The 12258-nt window shown below is 36.8% G+C and overlaps 1 protein-coding gene across 3 annotated transcripts in view; it reads right to left on the reverse strand.

Moving 5' to 3' along the window:
- Nucleotides 1-11435, reverse strand: part of col7a1l (collagen type VII alpha 1-like) — a 65213-nt gene extending 53778 nt beyond the window's left edge. For 2 of the 3 annotated variants that reach the window (XM_037981281.1, XM_017414886.3), the window contains exons 1-4: nt 11146-11435; nt 5524-5718; nt 1685-1865; nt 1428-1587 (exon numbers count right to left, since the gene is read on the reverse strand). In XM_037981281.1, the coding sequence (XP_037837209.1) occupies nt 1428-1587; nt 1685-1865; nt 5524-5599 (417 nt within the window). In that variant the 5' untranslated portion in view covers nt 5600-5718; nt 11146-11435. The remainder of the gene's footprint in view (nt 1-1427; nt 1588-1684; nt 1866-5523; nt 5719-11145) is intronic. The other variant, XM_017414885.3, reaches the window with a different exon arrangement.
- Nucleotides 11436-12258: the final 823 nt, after the last annotated feature.

Consider the following 12258-nt stretch of genomic DNA (forward strand, 5'->3'; position numbering starts at 1 on the left):
TTCCTGAATTTCAAGGCGATAAAATATTTGAAACACTAAAAGGAAAAGTTTAGGGATAGCAATAATGCAAAAGCTGTATTTATTTTACGTGCATGGATGATTTCCTCTATGTCTGAGGGTTGTGACAAGAAATGGCATCATGACACAGTAATAAAACCCTAAGGGGTTAAATAGAAACAACTGCACTCCACTTGTTTCTTGAAGATATTTCACCTCTCATCCAACAAGCTGATCATGGGCTGGGAGTTCCAGGCTGTGGATAATCTCTTTCAATCCTCTTCTAAAGAAGATATATGGCAAACATAAAAACCCATCAATAAACAGAGGAGGTAGTCTCAGGTTTTGTCTTTCTAATACCTAAAGTGCAGCCTTGGCTCATCTCTCCAGTCAGTTTCACAACCATTCACACCTTGAAACATGACCAAAAACAACTCATGTTGGCCTCATTAGGTAACATTCCACAAGTGACAATGACCCAAATGACTCACAAGATGGAGGTCAGCAACTCATGTGACCTTAATGGCCCCATTAGTGTGGTTGTTCTAACAACAATTTATAGGCTCAGCACTTCCAACCCATGATCAAAACTGAAGAAGCCTTTTGGATGAGAGGTGAAATGTCTTTAAGAAACACAAACCACTTAGGATTGACTGAAAATCTACATTTGGATTCTTGCCATCTTAAACTGCTGAAGTGAATGCATATGTAGTTTTTGAAAAGATGGGGAGACTAACAAAATATTTTTGGCTCACACTGCCTGCAATAAAGTAAAAGAAGTGTATGAAACACTTTTGTTTCACATTTTCTGTTATAATAACTGCTACATGTTTTATGTTATACATCATCACTTTGTGAGCTTAAATATTTTTAAGACTGTTTCGTTTTTTAGTTTATTTTGTGTTACTGATTAATTGAGTAGTCGCAGTTTTGTATTTGTTTGTTACTGTTGGGAGAAGTAGGTCTTTATTGACAGTCCTGCTTTTAATTGTGAGTGCAGAAAAATCTATTATCTTTGCTTCTTTCTCCCAAAGCAGAAACAAACAAACAAAAAGACAGTGCAAACAAAGGAAACCGTCTGTTTCCAACTGCAGACACTCAATCAATTTTTATTCCACCCATATAACAATACATTATAATCAGATTCACAGAAGTGTAAAAATGGAAGACCCCTTTGATTTGTTTGTTTATTCCACAATGTCCTGTGGAGTACAAATACAGACTCCCAACTAGTCATTTCCTTTCACAGTATATGTGTGTGTGTGTGTTTACAATGTGGGTTGTAACCTCAAATCAATCTTTTACCAGTTCTGTTTCAACACATTTGTCAAACATTTATCAAGATATTCACTATTCACTCTTCAGTTTTCAATGTGTATACCAGATTTGTTAGCTAGCTGTGACTAATCTGACCGTTTAAAGCACTGTACCTTTGGGGTGAAATCTCGGCTGATGGCAGGACTGAACACAGAATCAACAAGAAACTGGAGGGCACTGCCCATCCTCCTGGACCCACCCTCATAAGGGAGGTCTCTGACGGCTCTGAGCACCTCTTCAAGTGAGCTGTAATCTGTCAAAGCAACCCGCATCCTGTACGACAAGGATAGAGCAAAACTGGGTCATGTAGAAATGACGGAATAGGAAACAGAAGACTTTGACAAGTTGTCATAAACTCATGCTTGGTTACCTCGGAACATCCCCAAAGACAGTGACTCCAAAGCGAACCCCCTCAGCTCTGATCATGCTGTCCTGAAAGGAGGAAATGATGACTGAGATGAAGTCTTTGACTCTGGAAAAGCTGGTCTGACCCACACTCCATGACTGATCCACCAGAAACACTATGTCCGCCTGCACCACTGTCCTGCAAGCTGAGAGATAAAAATTGAGTTGTTTAGTGCATATATTCTATTTATTTTCATACTTCAGATAATCTTAAACAGTTTAAAAGGTTTGTTTTTATTCTAGCTTGTCATATTCAGCATGAAATGAAAAACATGTTTATCTGGTAACTTAGCCTTGCAAAGCAACTTGAGACATGTTCTGTTCCTACACTGACCACCAGATTGCAGACTTGTTCCACCACATTGAGGGTTTCTTCTTCATTTGCTTTTGTCATGCAGCCAGATCGCCACGCAAATCCACATGAATTTTTAATGAGACACAAGTGAGCCAAAGAGACTATCAATATTCTGAGCACTCCCGCAATAAAACTTTAGTACAGCAATGAGGAACGCTTAGAATAATAAGGTAAACACACCCAAAATCAGGGTCAATTGCCTTGCTCAACAAATGCATTTAACATGCTGAGTTTAGAGATATTTAGATGCTTTTGAATTCAAAGGGTAGCAGCAAAACACAAGATAGTGTGTGCAGTGGTTACAGGCATACACACACACCCACACACACAATGTGCTGCGTCTGCAAACACCCTTTCAGTCAATATTCTGGCATTACAAATGCAATAAACCAAAGTGACGACAGCATTGATTAGGCTAGTGAATAAAAGATAGGCTGGGCTGATTGTTCTGTAAGTGATAAGTGATTCTCTCCTGTCCTCTATTTGATTACCAAGCTTGCTTTCCTCTATTATCTTGCCTTCTCGCTTTGGCTCCAATCCCAGGATTCACAGAGGCAGACATATGTCTCCCACCCATGCCGACCCAACATTATGTTCTCCTTTACACCCCTATACATCTTACCAAAGTAGCAAAATATCACTAGGAATCCAGTTTTCGGGGCTTCAATTGTGCTGAGCCATCATCTTTGCATACACATAAACTGTAGCCTCATTTATTCACCATTTAACAGCAAGTTAAAACCATTGACATAATAAAAAAAATTATAACCATCATCCTTTCCATGAGGGTTGAGCTTCGCGCAAACGGCTAGCCACTTTTACCTGCATAAGGTGCTAATCTGTACAATAGGATAAATGTTTTATTTTACTGATATCTGCACAAACACATAAAACATGGAGGATGTCCTGAGCAAAATAAGCAGCTGGAGGCTTGCGTCTGTCAAACAAAGACAGAGGTGGAAACAAGATCAATTATCCAGAAGTTTGTCTGTCTGGGCTGGCAGGCAGGATCGACGTGCCAAGGATAAGGACACAACACATGCTGAGAGATTAGGATTGGTTTTCTTGAAGGTTATCTGTGCTGATATTTCAAAGGTTGCAACACCATTGTGCTGGACCACCATTGATTTCCACATTAGATGTAGCTCAGTGGCTTCAGCACATACTGCAGAAAACTGCCAAGAAGAAAAAAACCTCTTTAATGATGCACTACTGCAATAAACAACAACATGATCTTAAAATAATGTCCAAGAAAATGCATGTCTTAGAAATTAAAAAGGCCACAGGGTCAATGTTCCACTGATAGAAAAGAAAGAAAATATTTACAACACAAGTAGGATAGAAATACTATTTAAATAATGCTTCAATACCATACGGTCTGGCCATAAGGAAACATGTCAGAATTTAATCCACTAAAACACTCTTGTAACCCTGCACAAACTGAGTTATTATTTTCAATAATACATAAAAGGCTAATTAAGCTTGGCTGGCTCTTCTAATTAAAGTTGTTCACACAGGTTGGTGGTGTTTAACATCATGTGGGTTGTAGTTTACATCTTGTATACATTAAACCAAACAACAATTACTGTATTTTTTGTTGCTCATGTAAAGCTAAACCCTGATTTTCATGTCAATAACAATACAGAAACAAAAATCATCCAATTTATTTAGACTGTAAAAAAAACCCTGCTCTAAATCTGACATTACTCTTTGAAACAGCTATTTTAAAGCTGAATTGAAGGTTACTGTATTATTATTTGCATGGGTTAGCATTAGTTGCAGATTCATAGGTGGACTGAAGTGTTTAGTGTTGGTTTTGGGCTCTTATGCTGCCAGAGTGGGTACATGATTAACAATAAGGCAGATTTGAAGTGGAGCTTGGTTACAAAAGCAAAGTCGAGAAAAAAGTGTTTGCAGAGAAAATATTATTTAAACTAATAGCTGAGAACATTAAGTACTTGAAGTCAGAAAAACACAACTGCAACACTGAACTGTTGAAGAGCTTGATGTATCATTTAAACAATAGCCACTGTCAGTTTAGGTAATGGGTGCAGACTCTGTTTGGGTTTCTACTGTTTTTTGTTTCTTGATATTCAAATTCTCAACCAGCAAGTGTTTATTACTATTCTAAATAAGTCCTGAGACAGATAGTCTTCCTGTTTGTGTAAATGCTAGAAAGAAATTAGGAGATCCCCCACACAGAATGTCATGAAACTTGGAGAAAAATAGAAGCATGTGCAAACATCTTGGTGCAAATTGGGATTCTGATGAAGCACACATGGGTGCCAGGCAGAAGATAACCCGAGTGCTCTTGATTTATTTAATACAGGTGGATGTTGAGCAGGTGGTCACAACAGGGGGTTTCCAGAACCTTTTTAATAAGAATATCTTCCTAAAAGAGCAAAAAATTCTGTTTAAAGTAAATTATAAAAACAAACAAAAAAAAAATGCTAAAGAATCCTAAACACTCTAAAAGGTTGAGTGATATTTATTTGCAGTTCATAGCAAGCAAGCCTAATTTTATCGTCAATTTCTTTATTTTTCAGCGCTCACTTCTGCAGTTTGCCACAGCAAGCAAACTCTCACATATGACTTGGCAATTGTTTTATGCCGGATGCCCTTCCTGATGCAGATTGGGCTCAAAACTGCAGCCTCGGGATTATGAGACAGCAGCACTGACCACTGAGCTACAACGGACATAACAGCATCATTTTATTCTTTGTTATTTTAAAAGTTTTGATTAAAGAAGCTTTGAGATGAACTCGGTATCGATCCTAAAGAGAACACATTTTGTTTTATTGTTTGTAATTAAAACAAAAAGGCACTAAAGGTTACTGTAGACAGCTACACAACATGATGACATTTAAGTTATTGCTGTCAATAACAAACCATATTAACAGGAGCAAAGGAGGAACAGCTTCATTTAGATTAGTGGGTTATTCTCATCATTCTATATTTCTGCCCAACAACTTTCTTCCAATCATGCTCCAGATGGAAGAGATCTAACTTTTGATTGGGTTATTGACCTTTTGGTGACATCCAATAGCACCTGAGGGTAAGTTTCTGTATCCGGGAGATAAGTTTGACAGGCTGAGTGCAAGAGGATGGCAGATGTTTAAATGCTCTGACGAGATACAGTCTGGAGAAAACTGTAGCTGGGTTTGTGTTTGAACTACATATCAATCCAGGTGAGAAGATTTAATGATGAAGCTCTCACACACACACACTGTGCTTAGTGAGCAGCAGCTCTTTCTTTGACTCCATGAAAAAAACTGTCAATCACACATTGTTTGTATTTAGAACTTTAATTTAAAGAGTATTTAAACATCAGTCACTGACAAGCCTTTAGAATAATTCTGCTACTATATGGATCTAATAGAAATAAAAAAAAGGCCAAAGGTGTGTTGTTTTTGAGTGTGGCATTCAGGTGTATAAATGTGATCACATACCTTCAGCTTGTGCTGTAACACTTTGATGGGAGAGTGAAAGGCACAGGAGAAAGATCCAAACAGAGGAGCGGCCCATACTCTTCCTCTCCTCTTCTTCCTCCCTCAATCACCTGCTCCTCTTTTCCTTTTTTTTCTCTCAGCAAATCCTAAACTCCACTCTACAATCATCGATTACCAACGCCTCTTCACTCCAATCTGAAATTACACAAGATAAGCAAGGAAAGAAACACATAATTAAGAGCTCTCAAAGATAAAACACACTCAGACATTTTTAATTTGTTAAGGACTTGTAAGTCTTCTGTAGAAGTCCCACTTTTGCAGATTAAGATTTTTTTTCTTCAGGTATGACAAGCCTGACTCAAACAATTTACAGACAAGATGTTGACAGCAAGTCCACCCACAGTAGGTTAAGCTGGGCAGTTTGCAAAATACTTTACAACTAAAACCTTTGCATGCAGTTGAACCTTTTAAAATAAGTGTCATTTATTTCAATCTCTTTAGAACCTATTGTTTGCCTCAGCAGGGCTAGATAATTTCATAATTATTTCTAGTTGCAGACAGAAGTTCCTCCTACAGTTTTACATCAAACACACTCAGTCCAACAGTATTTGAACATCAAAAATGCCTTTAATGTGTCCAATATGGATCCACTAATGTTTTAAGGATGCATAAACTTGAGAAAAAAAATACTACAACCCCAGTACTAAAAAGGCTGAGATATGACTTCTTCGCCATATTTTTCAGTATATGGTAAAGAGGTTTGGATTATAAACAGGTCAGTTTAGCATCTGGACTCTACAACTGCAAAGCAGTGCTGTTGGGATGAATGCAGTATGCTGTTTAGCATCGTTGCTCCACAATTTCAAACACAAATTTTTGCAGGATAGTGAACCTCTCCCCATCTTTACTTCTAAGATATTCAGCCCCTGACTGCTTTTTATACCCAGTTTTTTTACCAACTTGTAGCCACTTAATCTAACTAGTTGCAAAATGCTCTTCCAGCTGATTGCTTTTCGTACTATTTACTTTTAAAGCCTTGTGTGGTGCTAAGAAGGGATGCTTCACACAGGCCCTGTCCAGTCTTTTTGAGATTTTTTTTTTGTTGTTGCCAAAAACTCTAAATTACCTTTAATATTTTAATATTAAATATTAATATTTAATATTTTTGCATATATAACCAGGATTAACAAGACCGTTTTTTAGATTATCATATTTTTTATTGGATGAAAAATAGTTTTATACTGGTATTTTTCTAAAATGAACTTATTGCTTTGTTTTCTCACATAATACTCACATATCCAAATACATTTATTCTGATAAAAAAAAAAAAAAACCTAATAAGTTAAACTTTTAAAGAAAGGGCCTCAACAGTACTTATGTGACAAAGATAAACCCCTCTACGGCTCTGGTGAGCAACCACACTTATCTAGGTGTAATTAAAATAAAGTCACAAAGCAATTCTTTGTGTTAGACTTTACTGTTGAATTGATAAGAACACTGCAATATTAAAGTCAGCAAACACATTTTGGGAGCAATATTGACTGGAAGGTTTGTGTGTGTGTTTGATTGACAGCAACTGAATGGTTGTGGAGCTGCCTTTATAGGCAAGAAGAATAAATTTACTGCATAGCTACAACTCTGACAGCATGTTCAGAAAACTACATTTCTTTAAAGTTAAGCCCTGAATGTGTGAAAGACAGGCAGATGGAGGTGATGTTTGAGAAAATTGACTTAAAAAAAAAAATCACTTGTGAAAGAAAAGTACATTTTCGTTCAGAAACAAATGAAACTGTGGGGTAATTGTCACCCGCTGCAGTGAGATTTGTTTTTATTTTTTAACTTTGTCATTAACTACTGAAGCCCAATGTGTCTGTTAGCAAAATATCTCATGAACCACTAGATGGTTTTTAATGAAACACAAAAATTGTGATAAATAAGATGTTTTACAGATATTGAACTAGAATTTGATGTGGTCTGAGTTGAGACTCATCCTCAAGACATAATCTGAGCACTCCACGTTGTGCAATATTTTAGCAAAAACCTTGTCTTGAACTGTTGGCATTAATCGTCTCTGTTAGTAAAATATCTCATGAACCATGGTTGGATTTTAGTCAAACTCGTAAAAAGTAATCACTGGATACTTCTACAACTGACTGACTTTTAGAGTCACCACAAATTGGGATGACGATCGTAGCTAATCAGCATTAACCAATAAAAGCATGCCTGTAACTCATTTTTTAAAATACTGAGCTCTGGTGTGGTAACAGCTGAGAGTCATCTTCAACACTCCCTAAGAACCAACACATCTCATGGGATCTGACTGTATTGTGCTTCTTGTCAATTACAAGGTTTTATTAAAACAGCTCTAACTCCCATTTCAACAAAATTATTTTAGTTTAAAACTCTGTCATAAAAGGTGGCAGGTGATATGAATTCCTCCAAGGAAAGTCATGTCTTTAATTTAGACAGTTTGAAGGTGACTGTATAGAAATATGCAGAATAAGACTCTGAATGGAGGCACTTCAATCCCATTGAGACTTTGCTCTGCTCATTATAAAGTGTTATTTAAAAGCAGTTCTTTTTCATTCTGGCATGTCAACATTTTGATTTAGTTGCACTTGAATTGTTAAAATTAGCTCAAGGATACTGTAAACATAACAAAAATACTTCCATGAGCAACATTCACCTACCCAAATGTAATCAACATCTAATCTGACTAACTCTTCAGTCAACACAACATGCTATAAGGAATCGCAGCAGTAATGGATTGTTAAAATGAAAAGAATGAACCAACTATCAAAGAGCTACACATTTACACAACAGAGCTCTAGAGAGAAATGATCCTGCTGATATGTTTTACATTAATTCTCACATACCTACATGTGCATGAGAGTGCTGCACGGGCATGTGCAAATCATCAAAGAGGTCTGCCTTTACTTACCAACATGAAAACATAAAAAAAACCTCTTGGCTTTAAAAGTCAAAAGCCATTTATTATGTCAATTCATCAGTTTCAATCCTACCTCTTGAGAGCACATTTCAGCTGTAAATTTCTATGGTAACAGCAAAATAAAAGATCAATATGAAACAATCTGATTTTCAGAAAATTCCTCAAAGTGATTTGACCATCTGGTCTGACTAAGCCCAAATGGCTGAAGGCTGAATAGTTTACAATGTCTGCAGATGGAAGTGAGAACTGGCAGGGCTTGAACTCTAATGTAACAGCCAAAAAAAAAAAAGAAAAAGAAAACTACACTTCCCCCCTGCTCACATACCAGTGCAGATCTAAGATCTGTCTCTGCACGTATTGCCTTATTACTGAGGGCAGGGAGGACTTAACTTATACGTATTGGGATGAATGACACTGCATTGCACACGTAGTTAGCCGTGTTCATGCTACAGTGGGTTTTTAAATGAATGTGCACGAGTGTTCAAAGGTAGCCAGAATCAATTAGTCTTGCAATGGCTTGAGTATGATAAAAAAAGAACGATACAACCTTTACAAAAAAAAAAATTCTGCCCTTAACTAATTAAAATTTTCCAAGAGCTGCAAAACATTTAAATAAAGATTAGTCATTGTTATATAAATACTACTTGTAAAAACTATTGTTTGTTATAATTTGAAATTTAGGTATGTAAGAAATTGTTGACAGTTATGGGTATTTTCACATGTTAGGACAAAGAATAATAAGAAAAAAAGACCAAACAAAGCATACAAACAAACAAAAATTATGATTGTTTTTTAATACCTTCTTCTTATAACATTTATGGAGGCCTATGCAAATCCATTCTATGTTTGTGGAAAACTAAGAATATGTGTATCTAAATTTGAAAAAACCAAGAATTACTAGCATCCTAATAATAATATATTAGAGTGAGCAATGAATAATAACAGTAGTTTGTTGAATATTTAACACAATGAAGCTCTTTTACAGTAACGAAGACAGACTTTCATTCATTTAAGATTTTATTATTTTTTTATTGTTTGTTTTTTGATAGAATCTTTTTTTCTTCAGCTTCTCCCTTCTGCAAGGGTCACCACAGCAAGCTATCTCAAATTAAAGATTTGGCAATTGTTTTATGCCGGATGTGGCCTTCCTGATTCAACCTGGGTTCGAACTAGCAGCCTCAGGATTTTGATTACACAGCTACTGCACACTATCACATAGATCACACTAAACAGCAGGAAGTTGAATTATTGAAGTGGCTAAAAAACTACTAGCACCAACTGATCAAAATGTTTTGTTTTAAAAGTGGACAGTAAATGGATAAAAACCAGCCAGAAAAACCAAAGTCTCATGTGGCCCCAGAGCTGGTTGCAGACCCCAGCAACAGCATTTTTTTTTTTTTTTGCAGACTAGTCATAACTTCAAGTATTCAACTAATATGCATGACAAATGTCATGGAATCACTGGAGTCATTTTAATTTCTTAATAAAGACCATAAAGTTTGTACAAAATATGATGTAATCACTAAATATGGGTCAGGCTGGTGGACCAAACAATGACTGACGACCATATGGCATCATAACTGCTTATAACAACAATGTCTCAGGTATCCTGCAATATCTACAAACACAAGTCAAAGACTCAGACACATATTTATATGGTCCCACATCAAAGACACTTGCTGAGGATGACATCCTTCACTCTGTCCATGCAGGGATCATAAGGATTTCCCAGCTTTGCTAAGAAAAAATAATTTATTGTGTCTGAGACCTTGAGTTTATCATCACTCCAGGTGGATTAAATGATGTCACAGAATGAAGTTTACTATTCCTCGCTCTTATATTCCCCCTTTTGTTCCCTATCTACTTTTTTTAAAAACACACATTCCAAATCATACACACTTCACATGCCTGCAAGTCTAACTGCACATCAGCTATTTCTACATAATGGCATTTTCCACCTCACCACTTCACAGGATGGATTATCCCTGTAGGTGGGAAACTGGTGACAGTGAAGAGACACACACACACGCGCGCAGACACATGCACACAGCTCTGAGCTACAACAGCAGATGTCTTTGGTGCGACATATCAGATATACAGCTGTTTCACACAGCAGCAAATACAAAAACACAGTTTTATACACAGCTCACAAGACGCAGACTGTTGTCTCAATATTACTTTGCTTTCTCCAAACCCAGCAAGTCTATGCATGAAGCAAAATATGAACAAATTGTAGTGCATAGTTTCATATCCTATTGCCCTCACTGACAACCTGATATGCTTTATCTATGATAGAGTTGACATCACTGTATAAATCATCTTCTATATAAACTTTTAATTCTAATTCTCAAACACACAAAACATGCAGAATGTCAGCACTGAAACTTTGTGTCCTCCTAAACTAAAATGTTCATTTGCTGTAATCATTGAACTTTATAACCAAAAACCTTTAGAGACAGTGAGCTCTAAAATAGACAGATGATGCTCCTAGAGAAAGAGCAGCAGTAATGGCTCAGTTTTAAAGCTGCTGGCCTTAGTCCAGAGACACAGTGTGCAGGGGTACTTGGGCAGTTGGGAATTCATAACTACTCCGTAAAATACCATATTAAAAGAGCAGTTAAACTAATGGGTTTTGAATATCCTCTTAAAATGAGATATGCCCGTTCACTTACCACTTAAGACATTATCCTCCCAATCCAGATGATTTCTTGATGGTCAAGAAAAAAATATATACCTCTAAGAAAAGACACACGAAAGTTTTATCCAAGTCAGGCAAAAACAGGGTTGGTAATGTTTCCTTGGCTGTTAGCTGAGATAATCAACTAAAAAGAGAATCAGTGTGTGAATCTGTGTGTCTGTTTCTAAGTGATAGAGGAGGAAGGTGTGCAAGAGTGAATGAATGACTTTCTTTTCTGAGAGCAGAAAAAGTTTGGGTAGGAGGGTGGGGGTAAAGCTGCTGCAACCTGTTGGATCAAAGAGACCTGGAATGACGGACAAGGTATGAAGACAGACAAGTAAAAGGAAATTGGCAGCAGTTTTCGATGAGCTATGACCCTGCTAGATGCATCAGGTAAATGTAAAGCAGACTCCTTACAGTAAGCTTTCACCTTACAGTAACAGAGGACACGGTAAGACGTAAAACAGTGATAAGTAGTTTGGGGTTTATTCTGGATTCACCACTGAGTTAATTTTGGGGATAATCCAACAAAAAGACACACTTGAAGACAGGAGTCAGACAATGAATGACTCGGACATGTTGGTGCAAGTCATCAAGATCACATTTTTTACTACTTCTGTCTGCATTTCACTTTCACAAAACTATTTTTTGGACTAAAAACCTCACCTTAAAGGTGTTTCAAAACAAGTATCCTGGCTTTAAAGTGACAGAAGTGCAAAACATAACTTGAGTAATTGTATTGTCTTGTAAAAATGCAGTGTAAATGTAAATGTTTGATCCATAAATGGCTAAAATAGAACAAATTATGCATTAGTAGTTAAATTTCAAAAAATATATAAAAAAATAAAAAACAGGAAATTCGTGTGAATGCTGAGTCATCATTCCCACAACTTTAACCACTTTCTATTCCCTGCATACCTCGGCATTAGAGTTTGTATACTCTCACATAAAGCAAAACAGCTTCTAACAACAGAGAAGGAAAACAATAAATCTGTCATGTTTTACAAGCCACTGTGAGTTGCTGAACGTGTGCGTCTGTGTGTGTGTTTACTGCATGTTGAGAGGCAGCAGGTCGTCTTTAATGGTTGACCCCGGGAATGTGGTGACC

This window comes from Kryptolebias marmoratus, linkage group LG18, assembly GCF_001649575.2.
Source record: "Kryptolebias marmoratus isolate JLee-2015 linkage group LG18, ASM164957v2, whole genome shotgun sequence".
In the NCBI taxonomy this organism is placed as follows: domain Eukaryota; kingdom Metazoa; phylum Chordata; class Actinopteri; order Cyprinodontiformes; family Rivulidae; genus Kryptolebias; species Kryptolebias marmoratus.